This window comes from Eublepharis macularius, chromosome 7 (genome assembly GCF_028583425.1).
Source record: "Eublepharis macularius isolate TG4126 chromosome 7, MPM_Emac_v1.0, whole genome shotgun sequence".
NCBI lineage: Eukaryota > Metazoa > Chordata > Lepidosauria > Squamata > Eublepharidae > Eublepharis > Eublepharis macularius.
The window spans coordinates 6197209-6214404 of record NC_072796.1 but is presented as its reverse complement, the minus strand read 5'-3'; the positions used below and the strand labels follow the sequence as shown (position 1 = coordinate 6214404).

Sequence of the window (17196 nt, the reverse complement as noted above, 5' to 3'; positions counted from 1 at the left end):
TGCACGTCCAGTAAAGTTAGGTTAATATTACGTACACAATGCAGATTGGAGGGCTGAAGCTGAAAGTGAATGGCTTGCTTGAGACCCCCCCACTGAGTTTATGGCAGAGGTCAGATCCAAACAAAGGGCTTCCTGAACTGAGATTCAGTCTCTCACACTAGTTCTCATTTAGGAACCTGAATAAAAAGAGTTTTACCTGGATGATATTTTAGTGTCATTGAGGATGCAACTGCCATAATTCTGATGTTTTTTGGTTAAGTGCAAAGCCGGTTTTGGTTAAGTTCACTCCATGTGTGTTGGGAAATTCAAATTAGCTTCTCTAAGCTGCTCCAGAAATCACAAACTGAATTTTTGTTCTTCGTGTCATTTTTTTGTTTTCCTCAAGGTCTTTGATACATAGTGAAACAGTTCTTCCTGTTACCATGCCTGCTTGTTCCTCTGCTATATGGCAAAGTAATAACGAAATACAGAGGAAAAGCTGGCCATATATAACTGGGAAATGAAGAAAAGACACGTCTGCAGTGATGCAGTCCCCAGCTATTGGTGAATCATTTGTGTCACAACGTTTTAGATATCTGAACCCATTGGTTTTGTCACGTGTCAGTCAAGCTACCAGTAGGACATAAACTCTGTGCTATGGAAGTAAGTGGATAATGAGTGCTCATGCCTTGTCCACTTTCTTCTTTCAAGCCCAGTATGAAGAATTCTTCAAGTTTGATCTCTCAATAGTTCCATTTGAAGAACTTTTCCATGAGTATTTTTTCCTGCTTTCTCTTCACACATTCCAAAAGAACAACAAACACATGCATAGTGCAGAAGTCTCTAATCTACTAAGAGCTACTGTACACTAAGTAATAAATACACCCTCAACTTCATTCAACATTTAGCATTCAAGGAAAAAAATCTGATTGTAAACATAATACAGGTTTTCAAGAATTGGATGCTTTTGTTTGCAACACCGTCAAAGGGATTGAGGTAGTCTTTGATACCATCAGTCTCAGTTCTTGGCTGTCCTTGCAAAAAATTAGACAAAGTAGTGGAAGTATGGTGGCTCTTACACAGTTGAAGGAGAAGAGGTAGTTCTGATGTAGTCTGTCTGTATCCTGTTGAAATAGATTTAGTATAAAAGTTGTAGTCCCCCTAGCCTCCTTTTAGCATCATACTTCACCATTCTATAGTTAAAGCAATGTCTTGGGGCAAAAACTTTATACGGTACGTCTTCAGAATATTCAGGCGCAATTACAGAATTTAGCTCTTGATTCTGAATGAGATCCACCTATTTTTCAGCAAGGTATCGTAAAATTGCATTAACTTTCTTTAGTTAAATGAAATACAGATGATAGACTTGAAAGCCTTGTTGGGTTGCTTATATCTAGTTCAAAGTCTCCTAATGTTCCTTGAAAATACTGAAATAAATGTAAAATTATGCAAGTCCCCCAATGAACTCTTCATATCCTTCACGAATGTCACATGGTTCTGAACAGGGCTTTTTTTGTGGGAAAAAAGGTGGTGGAACTCAGTGGGTTGCCCTTGGAGAAAATGGTCACATGGCTGGTGGCCCCGCCCCCTGATCCCCAGACAGTGGGGAGTTGAGATTGCCCTCCGCGCCACTTGGCGGCGCGGAGGGCAATCTCAACTCACCTCTGTCTGGAGATCAGGGGGCGGGGCCACCGGCCATGTGACCATTTTCAAGAGGTTCCGGAACTCCGTTCCACTGTGTTCCAGCTGAAAAAAAGCCCTGGCTCTGAAGAACATTCACTCAGTTCAGTGAATGAGTTTGATAATATCAAGAAAAGTTGGCGGTTCTTTGAAGACCACGTCAGGCATCTGCTCATCAAATACTTTTTAAAAAGAAACATTTGAAACTCTAATAGGGGTGTGCAAGGAAAAAACTTTCGGCTTTCTTGTTTCGGGATTACCCGAAACAAGATTCTCTACCGTTAAAGCCGAAAGCCGAAACAAGAATCTCTTTCGGGATTCGGGATTCTTTCGGCATTCTTTCGGCATTCTTTCGGGTTTTTTTGGGGGGAAATGCCTCCGTCTTTCAGGACTCCTGGAGGAGGCATTTTCCCACCGAATAAGCCCAAAATTGGTGGGGACCTTCCTCTAACCCTTCTCTAACAACCACCCAAGTTTCAGACAGATTGGACTTTGGGGGGCCATGTTATGGCCCCCCAAAGCAGGTCCCCCCATCCTCCCATAAGAAAGCGAAGGAGCAGCATATTGTTAGCATGCTGCTGCTGATCTTTCTTCATTATTTCCTATGGGGAAAAAATGAAGAGGCAGGCTTCCTTTGCCAGGGGTGGCATTTTGCATGCAAAATGCCCCCCAGCCCTCAGGGGCCCTTCTCCCACCCCTCCTCCCACCCCCCACCAAGGCTCAGCCTGCTCCCACTTGGGGGGGCCATTTCATGGCCTCCCCAAGTAGGTGCTCTAATCTCTACCACTGACAGCTGGGGGAGGCTTGTGTTGCCAGGGGTGGCATTTTGCATGCAAAATGCCCCCCAACCCTCTGGGGCCCTTCTCCCACCCCTCCTCCCACCCCCCACCAAGGCTCAGCCTGCTCCCACTTGGGGGGGCATTTCATGGCCTCCCCAAGTAGATGCTCTGCTCTCATCTCTACCACTGACAGCTGGGGGAGGCTTGTGTTGCCAGGGGTGGCATTTTGCATGCAAAATGCCCCCCAGCCCTCTGGGGCCCTTCTCCCACCCTTCCTCCCACCCCCCACCAAGGCTCAGACTGCTCCCACTTGGGGGGGCCATTTCATGGCCTCCCCAAGTAGGTCCTCTCAGCCCCTAAAGTCCACCCCTTACAGCCCCACACAAACCCAATTCCCCCCCAGCTGCCACACACAGACCCAAATCCCCACATTAGCCCCTCACAGACCCAAATCCACCCCCACCTGCCCTACACCCATAACCCCAGGAACAGGCTGGCAAAGGCCAGCCCTCTCCCTTTGTTCCCTATGCTGGGAACTTCTAAACTCTCTTTCCCTGGGCAATTCTGCACAGCCCAGGGGTGCCACAATGGTGGGCACACTTCTGAGTGCCAGCTGGTCCCTGTGAAAGAGCACCTGAACCACAGACACCCTCCCTCAAATTCCCCCACCACCTACAGAGATGGCTGGCCAGCCAGCCCCATTGTTCCCTATGATGGGAACCAACTGCACAACAAAGAATAAAACAAGAACAACACAAAATAAAGTTTTAAAAAAATTATATTCTCCCTTCCAAAGTACAAGTAGGCAAAGCATTATGACACATTACACCAGCAGTCCCCCACACAGAAAAATTAAAACAAAACTCACTTAACATCAGAGAATCACAAAGCATGATTCCTGTCAAAAACACTTTATTTCTTGAACAGCTTTAGGTTACACAGCAGGGGGGAACACCAAAGGGCATGGCAGCACTATCTTACACAAAAATAACACAACTCACTTAACATCAGAGAATCACAAAAGCACAATTCCTGTCAAAAACACTTTATTTCTTGAACAGCTTTAGGCTACACAGCAGGGGAGGAACACCAAAGGGCATGGCAGCACTATCTTACACAAAAATAACACAACTCGCTTCACATTAAAGAATCACCCCAAAAAATTGCTGTCAAAAGCACTTTATTTCTGTAACTGCTTTAGGAAGGCACCACAGAGCAGGAAAGCAGTGTACTACACAAAAATAACACAACTCACTTCACATCAGAGAATCACACAAACACAATTGCTGTCAAAAACGGTGAAGTGGGTTGTATTATTTTTTGCAGTACATTGCTATCATGCCCTGTTGTGCCCTCCTACTGTGTAACCTAAAGCTGTTCAAGAAATAAAGTGTTTTTGCCAGGAATTGTGTTTTTGTGATTCTCTGATGTTAAGTGAGTTGTGTTATTTTTGTGTAAGATAGTGCTGCCATGCCCTTTGGTGTTCCCCCCTGCTGTGTAACCTAAAGCTGTTCAAGAAATAAAGTGTTTTTGACAGGAATCATGCTTTGTGATTCTCTGATGTTAAGTGAGTTTTGTTTTAATTTTTCTGTGTGGGGGACTGCTGGTGTAATGTGTCATAATGCTTTGCCTACTTGTACTTTGGAAGGGAGAATATAATTTTTTTAAAACTTTATTTTGTGTTGTTCTTGTTTTATTCTTTGTTGTGCAGTTGGTTCCCATCATAGGGAACAATGGGGCTGGCTGGCCAGCCATCTCTGTAGGTGGTGGGGGAATTTGAGGGAGGGTGTCTGTGGTTCAGGTGCTCTTTCACAGGGACCAGCTGGCACTCAGAAGTGTGCCCACCATTGTGGCACCCCTGGGCTGTGCAGAATTGCCTAGGGAAAGAGAGTTTAGAAGTTCCCAGCATAGGGAACAAAGGGAGAGGGCTGGCCTTTGCCAGCCTGTTCCTAGGGTTATGGGTGTGGGGCAGGTGGGGGTGGATTTGGGTCTGTGAGGGGCTAATGTGGGGATTTGGGTCTGTGTGTGGCAGCTGGGGGGGAATTGGGTTTGTGTGGGGCTGTAAGGGGTGGACTTTAGGGGCTGAGAGGACCTACTTGGGGAGGCCATGAAATGGCCCCCCCAAGTGGGAGCAGTCTGAGCCTTGGTGGGGGGTGGGAGGAAGGGTGGGAGAAGGGCCCCAGAGGGCTGGGGGGCATTTTGCATGCAAAATGCCACCCCTGGCAACACAAGCCTCCCCCAGCTGTCAGTGGTAGAGATGAGAGCAGAGCACCTACTTGGGGAGGCCATGAAATGCCCCCCCAAGTGGGAGCAGGCTGAGCCTTGGTGGGGGGTGGGAGGAGGGGTGGGAGAAGGGCCCCAGAGGGTTGGGGGGCATTTTGCATGCAAAATGCCACCCCTGGCAACACAAGCCTCCCCCAGCTGTCAGTGGTAGAGATTAGAGCACCTACTTGGGGAGGCCATGAAATGGCCCCCCCAAGTGGGAGCAGGCTGAGCCTTGGTGGGGGGTGGGAGGAGGGGTGGGAGAAGGGCCCCTGAGGGCTGGGGGGCATTTTGCATGCAAAATGCCACCCCTGGCAAAGGAAGCCTGCCTCTTCATTTTTTCCCCATAGGAAATAATGAAGAAAGATCAGCAGCAGCATGCTAACAATATGCTGCTCCTTCGCTTTCTTATGGGAGGATGGGGGGACCTGCTTTGGGGGGCCATAACATGGCCCCCCAAAGTCCAATCTGTCTGAAACTTGGGTGGTTGTTAGAGAAGGGTTAGAGGAAGGTCCCCACCAATTTTGGGCTTATTCGGTGGGAAAATGCCTCCTCCAGACGTCCTGGAAGACGGAGGCATTTTCCCATAGAAAAGCCGAAAGAAAGCCGAAAGAATCCCGAAACGTTTCGGCTTTTTTCTTTCGGCTACCCGAAACGTTTCGGCATTCCCCGAAACGTTTCGGCATTCCCCGAAAGAAGCCGAAACACTTTTGTTTCGGCATTCTTTCGGCATTCTGAATGCCGAAACGCACATCCCTAAACTCTAATGATTTGTTGCAGAAGCTGACATCGCTTGAAATATACTCCAGAAATAATTTCAGTGATCCTGCAGTGATTCAGATTGTCTGAATACTTGTGGCCTGCAAAATTTTTCAGTGTTCTCCCCCAAGCACTTGAAGGAGGCTGTTTTGATCTTGCAGTCCTCTCAAGATGGAGGAAGGGATGATCAAAATGTAGGGCTTCTTCTGCTTGTATGTTCAAGGCGGTTGTAAAATTAAGTGTGACCATTATATGGGCCTGATCTCGGTTGTGGTGTGCTGAGAGTTTGTCACTTGTTTCTACAACTGCAGCCAGAGACATTGGAGAGGTGGTTTTCTATAATAAAAATGATGCAGCAAGTTTGACATGCCAATATAGGGGAATGGACACTTTATTTTATTTATGTCATTTATTGTCTGCCTTTCTCACTGAGACTCAAGGTGGTTTACACAGTGAGATTAGTACTGTCAGACAGTGGCTTGTTAAAAGTTGCAATCCAGACTACCTCTTGCAATGAGACAAGAACCCATAGATTTCAAAAGATTTACTGAATGATAACAACCATTATAGTCCACTATCCAAGACACGAGGATCTTGGCTGATACACGTGTTGTTACGAATGACAGGCAAAAGCTAAGGTACAGGATAGCAAACCCCTGCAGGCCCCATCCTCCCCCACAGTTCTCAAAACAAACGGCCCGAGGGTGAGAAAATGGAAAGCTTCCCAGGACTGGAAGAGTTGTAGTCATAACATTCTTCCTCTCTACGATGTCTTCTACTGAACAGCATGCCACCTGCAAGAAAGGCACTTAATACACTGACAGGATTAAAATGGAGTCCCTTTGGTTTGATCACACATGAAACATAGTCAGAACCTGACAAGTACAACCACTATCAAGTACATTTCTGTACAGTATCAAGAACATTTCCATAAACAGTGCCATAGGGTAAATAGATGCAAGTTTAAAAAGACGTAACATTAGCAAGAATCCAATAACAGAGAAGAAGAAATACTGAAACAGAACATAATCAGTTCTAGGACTCACATTAGACAAAGTACAGGCAGTACATAGGAGTTCATATTTAAAGCAACAGATAATATGTAAAAGAACAGTGTAAAGTCTACAGTCCCTAACTCATTAGTTGAAGCATCTGAGACCCATTTGAGTAAAAAGCCTTTTTGAATAATTCAGTTTTGCATCGTTTGCGGAAAGCCAGGAGAGTGGGGGCTCTCCTGACCTCAGGCAGACCATTCCACAGGGTAGGGGCCACCACTAGGGATGCTAGACCCCTGCTGGGGGCGGGGGATCCCCCATACCCCGCCCCTGCTTACCTGGCCAGCGGGGGGGGGGGAGCATGCCTTCCATGCGTGCTCCCCTGTGGTGCTGCGCGCTCCCATGCACTGCTGCTGCCTGGATTGGGCCCGTTTTGGCCCGGATTGGGGCCGCTGCAGAGCGCGGAAGCGATCCTTCCCTCTGCAGGGGCCCAGATCGGGCCTGCTTTGGCGTGGATCGGGCCCGTTTTGAGCCACTGTGGAGCGTGGGAGTGCTCCTGCGCTCTGCAGCAGCCCGAAATGTGCCCATTTTTGCCTGGACAGGGCCCTTTGGGCCGCTATGGAGTGTAGGAGCACTCCTGCACTCCACAGCGTGTCAAAACGGGCCCGATCCACACCAAAACGGGCTCGAAATGAGCCTGATCTGGGCTGAAACGGGCACGTTTGGGACCCCTGTGGAGGGTGGGTGCGCCCCCATGGGCTTCGTGATGGTGTCACTTCCCAGAAGTTACGTCATCACACTTGTGGGGGCATGACCCCCCCCACCAAAACAGGTAAGTGCCAGGCCCCAATCCCCCCCTGAGAGGTTGAGGGGGCCTGGCAACCCTAGCCACCGTCGAGAAAGCCCGTGTACGGGCTGCTGTTGATTTTGCCTGTGTGCAGCCAGGCAGCTGCAGGAGATCCTGTTCAGATGAGCGAGGCTGCTGTGGAGGAACATAGGGAGGCAGTTCCATAGGTATGTCAGACCAAGACTGTAAGAGCTTTGTATGTTGTAACCAATACCTTGAACTGATATTGTCTAATGGAGCAAGAAGTATATGTAAAAACTATTGATCTTAAGCAATTCATTGTTAAGAAAGGACTAGCTCCCCGTGCTAAGTTTTCCCTATGGGAGATGACAGTTGAGTAAATATTGAAATAATATGTATTGAAATAATACCATAAGGCCAATGCCATCAATTAGTACCAAAGTCCAGGCTGGGTGTGACCCCTACCCTCCATCGCTGATTCTGAGTGGAATGCCTGAAAGGCAGTTTCTTCTGGTCATGAGAGAACCATGAGATAACCCAGCCTGGATTGTGCACTCCACCTCTTTCATGACATTTGCAACTGATTTGCATCTACTCTTCCCTCACCACCTATATCTCTCTGGCCAGTTTCTTCATATTCTCCATGCATCTGATGAAGAGAGCTGTGGTTCTCGAAAGCTTATACTACAATAAAGTTGGTTAGTTTTAAAGGTGCTACTGGACTCTACCATTTTGGGACTACAGACTGACATGGCTAACTCCTCTGGGTCTGCAGTCTGCAGCTGTGTCTCAAGGCTCTCTGATCCAGTGGGAGTGGCGGTGTAGGCTGCAGAGCAGAGTGCAGAGACTAGAGAGAAGAGAACCAGGGTTTGCCAAAAGTACACCACCCTCTCACTTTCTGAGACCTTGGCAGATGAATCCATTATACTAACTCACAGCAACTGTTTGCTTGCCGTTGCTTTGTGCTTGGTAGTTCTGCTGCTGTAGGGCCAGTGATGTGAGTACCTCTTTCTGTTCTGTGGTGTTTCCTTATTGGTCTTGGATTCTGCCTGGTTTCTATGAGTGATACTGGTTCTGTCCCTTGCTTCGGTTTGGTTTTGGGAGAATTTTCTGGTTTGACATGATTCTCCTGTTTGATGTTTCCCCTTGAATCACTTTGGTTCTGTTGGAATTTCTTTGGGTTCAGTTTACATTGGGGATTGGCCAATGGCTGCCTTGCCACTTGGGTTTTTGCATGAGAGCCAGTTTAGAAACAATGTCAAAAAGAGTCCAGTAGCACCTTTAAGACTAACCAATTTTATTATAGCATAAGCTTTCGAGAATCAAGTTCTCTTCATCAGATGCCTGATCAAAACTGGGCAGATACAGAAGAGGAGGGGGAAAGAGAGGGAAGGAAGGGAGCATAAATCACAAGAAGGCAGAATGCAATTATCATAGAGGCAATCAAAACATTCCTTTGCTTGGAAAAGTAAACATCTCCTTTTGGTGTGCAGTCAGTTTGTAGCAGTGAAGGTATCCAATTCCTATGTAGTATAAGCCTTCGGTAACCACAGCTCTCCCTGCCAGTTGCATCTGACAAAGAGAACTGTGGTCCCCGAAAGCCCACACCAGGCGTCACTGGGCTCCCCCAGATCACGCCTCTGTAAAGAGAATCTGTTACCTTTGGTAATGTGATAACCATTCATAGTCTCTATTCAGTCCCCGCTTGACAGAGTCAAATTTGCATATGAATTCCAATTCAGCAGCCTCCCGTTGGATTTTGTTTTTGAAAGGTTTCTGTTGAACCACAGCGACCTTTAAGTCTTTGGTGGAATGTCCTGGTAGATTGAAGTGTTCTCCCACTGGTTTTTGGACGTTTCCATTTCTAATGTCAGATTTGTGTCCATTTATTCTTTTGCGTAGAGGTTGGCTGGTTTGTCCAATGTACAGAGCAGAAGGACATTGTTGGCACATGAGGGCATATATCAGATTGGAGGATGAGCAGCTGTAAGAGCCAGAGACAGTGTAGTTGATGCCATTGGGTCCTGTAATTGTATTCCCTGGGTAGATATAGGGGCAGAGCTGGCATCTGGGTCTGTTGCAGGGCTTGGTACCTGTGCTGGTGACTCTGCTGGCCGATTCATGATTGTAAGTGAGAAGTCGTTTAAGATTGGGGGGCTGTCTGTAGGCAAGGAAAGGTCTTCCACCCAGGGCTTCTGAGAGAGAGGTATCATTTTCCAGGATGGGTTGTAGCTCACTGATGATACGTTGGATGGGTTTGAGCTGGGAGCTATAGGTGACAACCAGTGGTGTTCTGTTGTTAGTTCCTTTAGGTTTGTCCTGGAGCAGACTGTTTCTGGGTACTAGTCTGGCCCTGTTAATTTGTTTCTTCACTTCATTTGGTGGGTACTGTAGTCCCAAAAATGCTTGTTGTAAATCTCTTAAGTGTGAGTCTCGGTCGAGAGCATTGGAGCAGATACGGTTGTAACGTAAGGCTTGGCTGTAGACAATAGACCGAGTGGTATGTTTAGGGTGGAAGCTGGAGGCATGTAGATATGAGTATCGGTCTGTTGGTTTCCGGTATAAGGTGGTATTTATTCGTCCATTATGTAGTTGTACAGTGGTGTCCAGGAAGTGTACCTGTTGTGTAGAGTGGTCCAGGCTTAGGTTGATAGTAGGGTGAAAGTTATTGAAGTCCTGATGAAATCTCTCAAGGGCTTCCTTCCCATGGGTCCAAATGATGAAGATGTCATCCAGGAATCTTAAGTATAGTAGTGGTTCCAGTGGATGGGAGCTGAGGAAGCGTTGCTCTAAGTCCGCCATGAATATGTTAGCATATTGTGGTGCCATGCGTGTGCCCATGGCTGTGCCATTAACCTGTAGATATAAGTTGTCACCAAATTCGAAGTAATTGTGACTGAATACGAAGTGACAAAGTTCAGTGGCGAGGTTTGCTGTGGTTTTGTCCGGGATAATATTCCGTATGGCTTGCAATCCATCTGCATGTGGGATATTGGTGTACAAGGCCTCCACATCCATGGTTGCTAGGATGGTGTCATCTGATAGGTTGTCAATGGATTGTATTTTCCTGAGGAAGTCAGTGGTGTCCCGTAAATAGCTGGGTGTGCTGGTGGCATAGGGCCTGAGGATAGAGTCCATGTATCCCGAGACTCCTACTGTGATGGTGCATTTTCCTGCAACAATTGGGCGTCCTGGGTTACCCGCTTTGTGGATTTTGGGTAGTAGGTAGAATCTTCCTGGTCGTGGTTCCTGGGGTGTGTCCGCATTCTTGTATGTCCATGGGGAGTGTTTTTAATATTTTATTGAGTTCCCTTTTGTATTGTTCAGTGGGGTCAGAAGGTAGTATTTTATAGAATGTTGTGTTGGAGAGTTGTCTTTCTGCTTCTTGTATATAATTTTGTTTATCCATGATGACAACTGCTCCGCCTTTGTCAGCTTCCTTGATTACGATGCCAGAATTATTTTGGAGGCTGTTTATGGCCTCTCTTTCTCCACGGCTGAGGTTCTGCTTTAGGTGTTGTTGTTTGTCAATTATCTCAGCCTGAGCACGTCTACGGAAGCATTCAATGTAAAAGTCCAATGAGGAGTTACGGCCCTCAGGGGGTGTCCATGTGGAATTCTTTTTCTGGAGTTTTGTAACGATGATTGTGTATTGCTGGGTTGGTGGGGTGGGGGCTGCTGTGATGGTGTCTGTTCAGTGTTTTGTTCGTCGTTTTGTCCAGCAGAGTAGTTGAAGAATTCTTTCAGTCTTAGGCGTCTAAAATAGGCCTCCAGGTCTCCACAAAGTTGTATGGTTTGTGTGGGTCTGGCTGGGCAAAAGGATAGTCCACGTGAGAGGACTGATTCCTCTGCTGGGCTCAGCTTGTAACTGGAAAGATTGATGATGTTGCTTGGATCCCAAGTGTTTTTGCTCTCTGTTGCAGGCAGGAGTTTTGAGAATTTCTTCTCTTCCTTGTTCTGTAATTCAGTGAATAGATTACAATAAATAGTTTCTCTGGTTGTGGCAAACATCTCCCAGTTACCGGTCTGTGCAGAGGGGGTGCACTTCATGGAAGAGTCTAGTTCAGAGACCTCTTGCTTGATCCATTGTTGCTTGCTGTACATCAGTCCAATGAGGTGAATTAAGAGTTTCCTGGATAAGGTGTTGCATAGTTTCTCACTGTAGTCTGTGTAGTAAGTGGATTTCAATGGATTCCTCACACGAAGTCCCTTGGGTAGAATGTCCAGTCTTTTGCATTTAGAAAGAAAGATGATGTCTGTTTGTATCTGTGCCAGTTTCTTCATGAGGTTGATGGATTTCCTCTCCATTCGGCTGAATGCGGTGCTTTCCATGGTCATAGATCCAGAGGAGTTAGCCGTGTTAGTCTGTGGTAGCAAAATCAAAAAGAGTCCAGTAGCACCTTTAAGACTAACCAATTTTATTATAGCATAAGCTTTCGAGAATCAAGTTCTCTTCATCAGATGCCTGATCAAAACTGGGCAGATACAGACAATGGAGAGTGACTGGGTTCACAGGGCACTTGGGCTCTTGGTGGAGGGTCCCTTGCTTCAGTTTCGTTCTGTTGGGCTTTCTCTTGCACTTGGAACTGTGTCTTTGGCCAGTGGCTACCTTGCCCTTGTACGTTTTTACCTGAGAGCTGGCTTGGAAATTTTCCAACCATAGAAAACAATGAAGAGTGGCTGGGGGCAACTTGTTCAGGGGCCCATAGAATTGGCCTTTGAGGTCCAATCATCCTGAAATTTGGGGGCGGGGGGTTGGTTAGAAGACAGTCAGGAGCAGGTTCCCTGCAGATTTGGCGGAGTTTGTTTGAAAATGTCTCCCAGCCACCTGGTTACTTTTCTCCATATGGCATGAGGGCTGGATTCTATAATCTTGCTGAACTGGATTAGAGAAAGTTACCTAGATTTCAGGGATTTTGATCTGGTTCAAACAAATTTCTCTTTGGTGCATACCCCTGGAGGGGCTACAGCTTTCCTGAATTGTATTGTGTTCTTTGCAGGAGTGGAGGATGGGCTGAAGAGAAAACGGTTGGTTATCATGATGGTTTCTTACAGTATTTGCAGTACCTGTGTTCCTGTGACTTCTTGTGTACTGTTAGGATAGATGAGTTGGTTTAAGAAATACTAGTTAGTAGGTAGAATAATGTTACCCTCAGTCAACAATACAAAATATTCTCCAATTTGGCTTCTGTTGGCTGATATGTGTACAGTTTCAGCCCCCAGTGGTCTTCTGCATACTTTCCAACATGCTCTGCACAAGGATGAGACAACCTAAAATTGATCCAAATAAGGTGGTGTCCAAAAGAAGAAACCCAAATGTATAATAGAGCAACATCCCAGAGGCACCTGCCTCAGCAATGCCAATATTTTGATGAGCGTTTTGAAATAATGGGCTCTGCTGGTAGACTTGAATCTTAATGTATGTGTATCTCCAGACTGCATGAATTACATGAGTGGGAGAAATGTCCCTTGTCCGTTGCTGTATCCAACCACCCTCCTGGGGTTCAGATGAAGGGGTATATATGTATGTGGAGTGTAAGTGTTAGTGGTGAACCCATAGAAGCATATGGGTAATAGTAACTGAGGAAGTGGAAGAAACATCACAGACAGAGCTTGATCCTTTGCTCATTTCCTCCCTCTCTTATTGTACGATGTGTGTAGAAGTTCACTCTTGTATCAGATGCTTTTATACTTGCTAATGCTTAATGAGAAGACCTGTGTAATACAGCGTTTTGCACCTGGAATTTGATCCTGGTTGGAGCTTGCCTACCTTTGGTGCACTAGTAAGAGCTAACAAGAGTTCTTCTGGCACAGACCAGAGGAACAGATCAGTGTTCCATCTAGTTTAGCATCCCATTCCCCACAATGTGAGACCAGATCGCTTGGAAGGGACGCAAGGGCCATCCGCTGCTGCGGCCTCATTCCACCCCAACAGCTGTCAATCTTTTTAGTGTTTAATATGAGAGAATAGCCTTACAAACAAGTCTACGTTGACAACACATATTTTAACCCTGCCCAGTATGTGAATTTGATTTTTTAAAAAGCTGTTTAAATATTTTTAAAAGTTTCTTTATGGCATACTCTTTAAAAATAATAGGTATAAAATAGTTGTCCTTGGCTTAGCTGATGAAGAAATGATAAAAGCAATAGAGGGGAAAATTGACCTTGAAGTAACTTGAAGAAGTAACGCTCACTTTCTTCCTCCCAAAGGCCAAAGGTGATCATTTTTTTAAAAATCCTATGTGCTCAAACTGACCCGTGCAGCTTTGATCCTATGCATGCTTAAAGGCAAAGGTAGTCCCCTGTGCAAGCACCAAGTCATTACTGACCCATGGGGGGACGTTGCATCACGACGTTTTCTTGGCAGACTTTTTACGGGGTGGTTTGCCATTGCCTTCCCCAGTCATGTACACTTTACCCCCAGGAAACTGGGTACTCATTTTACCGACCTCGGAAGGATGGAAGGCTGAGTCATCCTTGGGCCGGCTATCTGAACCTGGCTTCTGCCAGGATTGAACTCAGGTTGCGAGCAGAGCTTGGGCTGCAGTACTGCCACTTACTACTCTGCGCCACGGGGCTCTTATGCATGCTTACCCACGTTTAATTCAAGTAAAGATGCACAGGATCATGGTGTTGAGCTGCAATAATAAATGTCCTTAATTTGGAAAAATAGCCTTATTAAATTTAAGTGATTTGATTTATTTGATTTATTTGAGTTTTAGTGCCCTCTCCCTATGAACAGGCTCAGAGTGGATACAACAATATTAAAACTTGACATAAATGAAATTAATGTAAGTGAAAATTTACGTTAAAATCATTAATAACGTACAGTTCAATCATAAAATAGCTCTGGATGACGGTCCCAACTTACCCCTGGCCCCCCAAAAACATTTCTAGGGGGGGGGATGTGGAGGAACCAACAGCAGTCTCACTGACAGAAACTGGGGAGCGGGCTATGTATAGCTCTGCCTTTAAAGGTGAGTTAAGTGGCTTCTTAACCTTTTACCCCTTGGGCAGTTTGCTGAAATTTACCACTCTAGGCTACTTCCACCCATGGTAAAAGCAGCTTGGGGTTGGTGAATTTTAGCACGGAAAAAGGTTAAAAAGCAACCTTATTCCCTGGACCCATTCATCCCCTTTAAGTTTCAACGCTAGCAGAGGTATTTTCTCAAATGAAGTCCTAAAAAAATCCAATTTTCAGATTGGAGCAAGGAACCTAGGAACAAACTGCAAGTGAAAAACTTGGACAAATCCACACACCCTCAGAGTGTCCTGACGTTGCGCTAAATGTTTGCTAAATACCCGGAAGTATAGCGTCTTTCTAGCGCAATTCAGAAATCGCGCTAGAAAAATGCTATACTTCCGGGTGTTTAGCGAACATTTAGTGCAACACCGGGACGCTCCAAGGGCGTGTGGATTCAGCCATTGTTTCAGTCTTTTTCATTCTAAAAGAGAAATAATTACTGCTTCTTGAAAAAACAAACAGTAGTGAACTAACCTAGTCAAAGAACTAACTTGGAAAAAAAAGATAAGTATGATATTTTAAAGATTAGTATATTGACTATTGCATAAACTTTCATGGACTAGAACGCAGTTCTGACGGCTAGAGATAATGAGAAGGTAAATAAATAAAAACTGATCTAGCCTGGAAGAAGGCCCCCTGCCTGGACACAGCCCGTCTGGCTACTTGAATCCGTGGTATGGTAACATTGAAACTTGACGGCTGTAATGTCCTTTGCATAGGAGTCCCTTCAAACTCAACTCAGAGACTCCTGTTGGTGCAGAATGCTGCAGCTTGATTTTTATCAAGAGCTAGGCGGCGTGTGCATGTTACTCCCATTCTGCAGCCACTTCATTGACTACCCATCAGTTACCGGGCTCAGTTTTAAGATTTTGGTTACACATACAAAGCCCTTCGTGGCCTTGGGCCCTCATAACAACGGGACTGCCTCTTCCCCTATGCCCTAGGCTTCAGTCCTCTGAGCAGGGCCTTCTGCAGATGCCACTGTGCAAATGGGCAAAATCAACAACTGCCCATTCATGTGCATTCTGAACTGTTGCCTCCATGTTATGGAATGGCCTGTTCGATGAGGTACGAAAGCGCACACTCTTTCTGCAAACTGTGCAGAGCCAAATTATTCAGGAGAACTTCCTTACGTTGGTAATAGGACTGTGCTGTAAGGAAATGGTTCAGAGAGATGCATTGGTTCTATTAGGGTAGGTTCCGTAGACTGTACTACTGAGTACTGTCTGTTGCTGTAAATATTCTTCTACTTGACAGTTCTGCATCTGTTTAATCTGTCATACCAATCTGCTTATGTTGTGTTTTAGCATCCCCCCCCCCCCCAACACAGTATCGGATTTCTGCTTGTTTTGTTTCTACATTGTTTTCTAGCTCTGTATTGGATTTCTGTTTGTTTTCACATTTCTGCTATCCTTACCCTATTTTGTTGTTTACTGGATGTCCTGGTCATTGATCGTATTGACTTATTCTTTATAATCTGCCTTGAGACTTAGTGAGAAAGGCAGACTATAAATAACATAAATAAATAAATAATCACACAGTCTCAGTTTTAGCCACAAAGCAAAGAGGCTTCACATACAAAACTGAAAATATTGGGTCAGTCTTTAGAGCTGAATTCAGCATGGGTAATGGATTTGATTCTTTTCGAAGACGATTCAAACTCATCCAATAAGCAAGGAAAATTAGTGAGCCTGTGCAACTGCATGTTGGGGTGGGGAGCAGCTCTGTTTCTAACTGCAGTTATGCATAAATAGTTTTTATCTGAGCAAACTATTTTATCACGTTGTTAATCTCCTTTATCTTGGAATTTTACTTTTCAGGGAGAAATACTTTTTCTATAACTTTGTCAACAAATTAAAATACCAAAATTACAGTGAAATCCTAAGCAGAGTTACTCCAGTCTAAGCCTATTGATTTCAATGGGGCCTAGACTGGAGTAACTCTGTTCAGGATTTCACCGTTAACAATACCAGAAATCATTCTCACTGCTTATTTGTGTATTCCCTTGCAAATTCTAGTTAAATGGCAAGAAAGCACTAGCTGGAGAAGCTAACTTCACAGACACGATGAGACATCTGTTTTCATCACGACTGAGTATTTCTGATTGTCCCAATTGCAATTATAGGCGCAGGTGAGTTTGTAACTTTTTAATTACTACTTTTAACTATTCATAATATTGGTGTTTTGGGTAACAGATGATAGTAAATAGCATAAACCAATTGCCTTGATCCATTGCAAGAGATCAGTACCCGTAAGTAGCCTTCAGCATGATTTGCCAGTGCTGCTGCATACCTGGGTGCATCTCTCAGTCTGCATCTTGCCTACTTATCTGATCCCTGCTGATCTTGCTGGATAGGTAGTTGATGTGAATGGGGATGAATTTGGCTATTGATTGCTCCATGTGACTTGTGCCTACCTCTTACTGTGGCTGGATAGCAGCCAGTATGTTTGAATGGAATTGAATGAGACCCAGAATGCTAATAATGTTGTATTTTTAACTCGTGAACAGATGTACTTGTGATGACTGCAGCCTTTCTCATATTCTGATGTGTGGAATCATGGACACGCCAGTTACAGAAGACATCCACAGTAACCAGCTAACACTGCAGATTGATTCTGGTCCAGATTATCTATCTGAAATCCCCCTTCCTAGCATGTCATCTGGAAGCTCAGGGTCAGGTTCCAGTTCCCCTTTTACGGTACAGCAGGCAGAGAGACCGAGACTCATTCTGACAGATAATGGTTCTGATCCAGCTTTGTAAGTGCAATCTTTATTAACATTTCGGTTATAGCGAACTTAAAAGTTTTGGGACCATGCGCTATAGGACAATACAGAGAAGCTCTGCATCTGCAGTGGGGCTTCCGAGCCCTACACAGGCCCCCCCTCTCTGGTCAGTTTCCTGCTTGTTG

General features: G+C 45.4%; 1 protein-coding gene across 5 annotated transcripts in view; it reads left to right on the top strand.

Moving 5' to 3' along the window:
* The window catches only part of FAM193A (family with sequence similarity 193 member A), a 77504-nt gene that overhangs the window by 13973 nt on the left and 46335 nt on the right, over positions 1-17196 (top strand). For all 5 annotated transcript variants that reach the window (XM_054984618.1, XM_054984621.1, XM_054984620.1 and 2 more), the window contains 2 exons: positions 16305-16417; positions 16796-17044. In XM_054984618.1, the coding sequence (XP_054840593.1) occupies positions 16305-16417; positions 16796-17044 (362 nt within the window). The remainder of the gene's footprint in view (positions 1-16304; positions 16418-16795; positions 17045-17196) is intronic.